An 855-nucleotide genomic window follows, 5' to 3' on the forward strand; every position below is an offset into this window, starting at 1 on the left:
CCAAAAATTTCAAGCTTTTGCTCCAAATTAGCAAAAATATTAGTTTTACATTCTATCCCAGACTATTTTTTTTATTTAGATCACTATGAATGATCTATTTTCCATAACAGAGATCTTTAAGTTAACGTGTGAATTTAGCTTGAATATTGTTAATAGCTCGAAGATTGAATCAAATTTTAGCTACGAGCCAAAATTTTGGATCAAATTTTTTTCGAACAGATTTTGAACCAACCCCAGCTCGGCACAAAACCAGATCTTTAATAGCTTACAACAATGAATTTAGCAAATTTAGCTCATTAATCACTCGACAATTGTATCAAATTTTAGCTCCGGCTCAGCTCGAATGGAATCGTTGACAGCCCTACCTTGAAGTAGATTCTATATAAGCATAAATATGCCACTACTTTCTCAATATCCACAACTTGCACCCCCTTCAACTTTCCTCAACACATTCCCCTACGCCCGCTCGGCCAACATGTCTGACCATTCCTCCCTCTTCAACACCATTGGAGATTTAGTTGGACCCTTCAATCTGTCGGTGCAGCTACGAATCACATACAACCACAGGCTTGTCATTAATGGCTGTGATTTAAGGCCTTCTGCAACTGTCACTCGGCCTATGGTTGAAGTTGGCGGAGAAGATTTCAGTACTTTCTACACCCTTGTAATTTCTCCTCTCTCCTCATATCTTATGCATGAACTACTCACAGCTACCATAATGATTTCTAAACTTCTTTAATGATTTTGATTCTATCATAAATAAATATTTCATGTTTTATTTTCTTCTGCCAAGAGAGAGATTTATATGGTATTAAGATTCATTAGGCCTTATATATATATATATATATATATATA

At 35.4% G+C, this 855-nt stretch overlaps 1 protein-coding gene across 1 annotated transcript in view; it reads left to right on the forward strand.

Annotated features, from left to right (window-relative positions):
• The first annotated feature begins 437 nt into the window (after positions 1 to 437).
• Positions 438 to 855, forward strand: part of LOC110019277 (protein RICE FLOWERING LOCUS T 1-like) — a 16,605-nt gene continuing 16,187 nt past the window's right edge. The window contains exon 1 of the mRNA XM_020716894.1: positions 438 to 664. Coding sequence (XP_020572553.1) covers positions 476 to 664 — 189 coding nt within the window. The 5' untranslated portion in view covers positions 438 to 475. The remainder of the gene's footprint in view (positions 665 to 855) is intronic.

Source organism: Phalaenopsis equestris, unplaced genomic scaffold, assembly GCF_001263595.1.
Source record: "Phalaenopsis equestris unplaced genomic scaffold, ASM126359v1 Scaffold000054, whole genome shotgun sequence".
In the NCBI taxonomy this organism is placed as follows: Eukaryota; Viridiplantae; Streptophyta; class Magnoliopsida; order Asparagales; family Orchidaceae; genus Phalaenopsis; species Phalaenopsis equestris.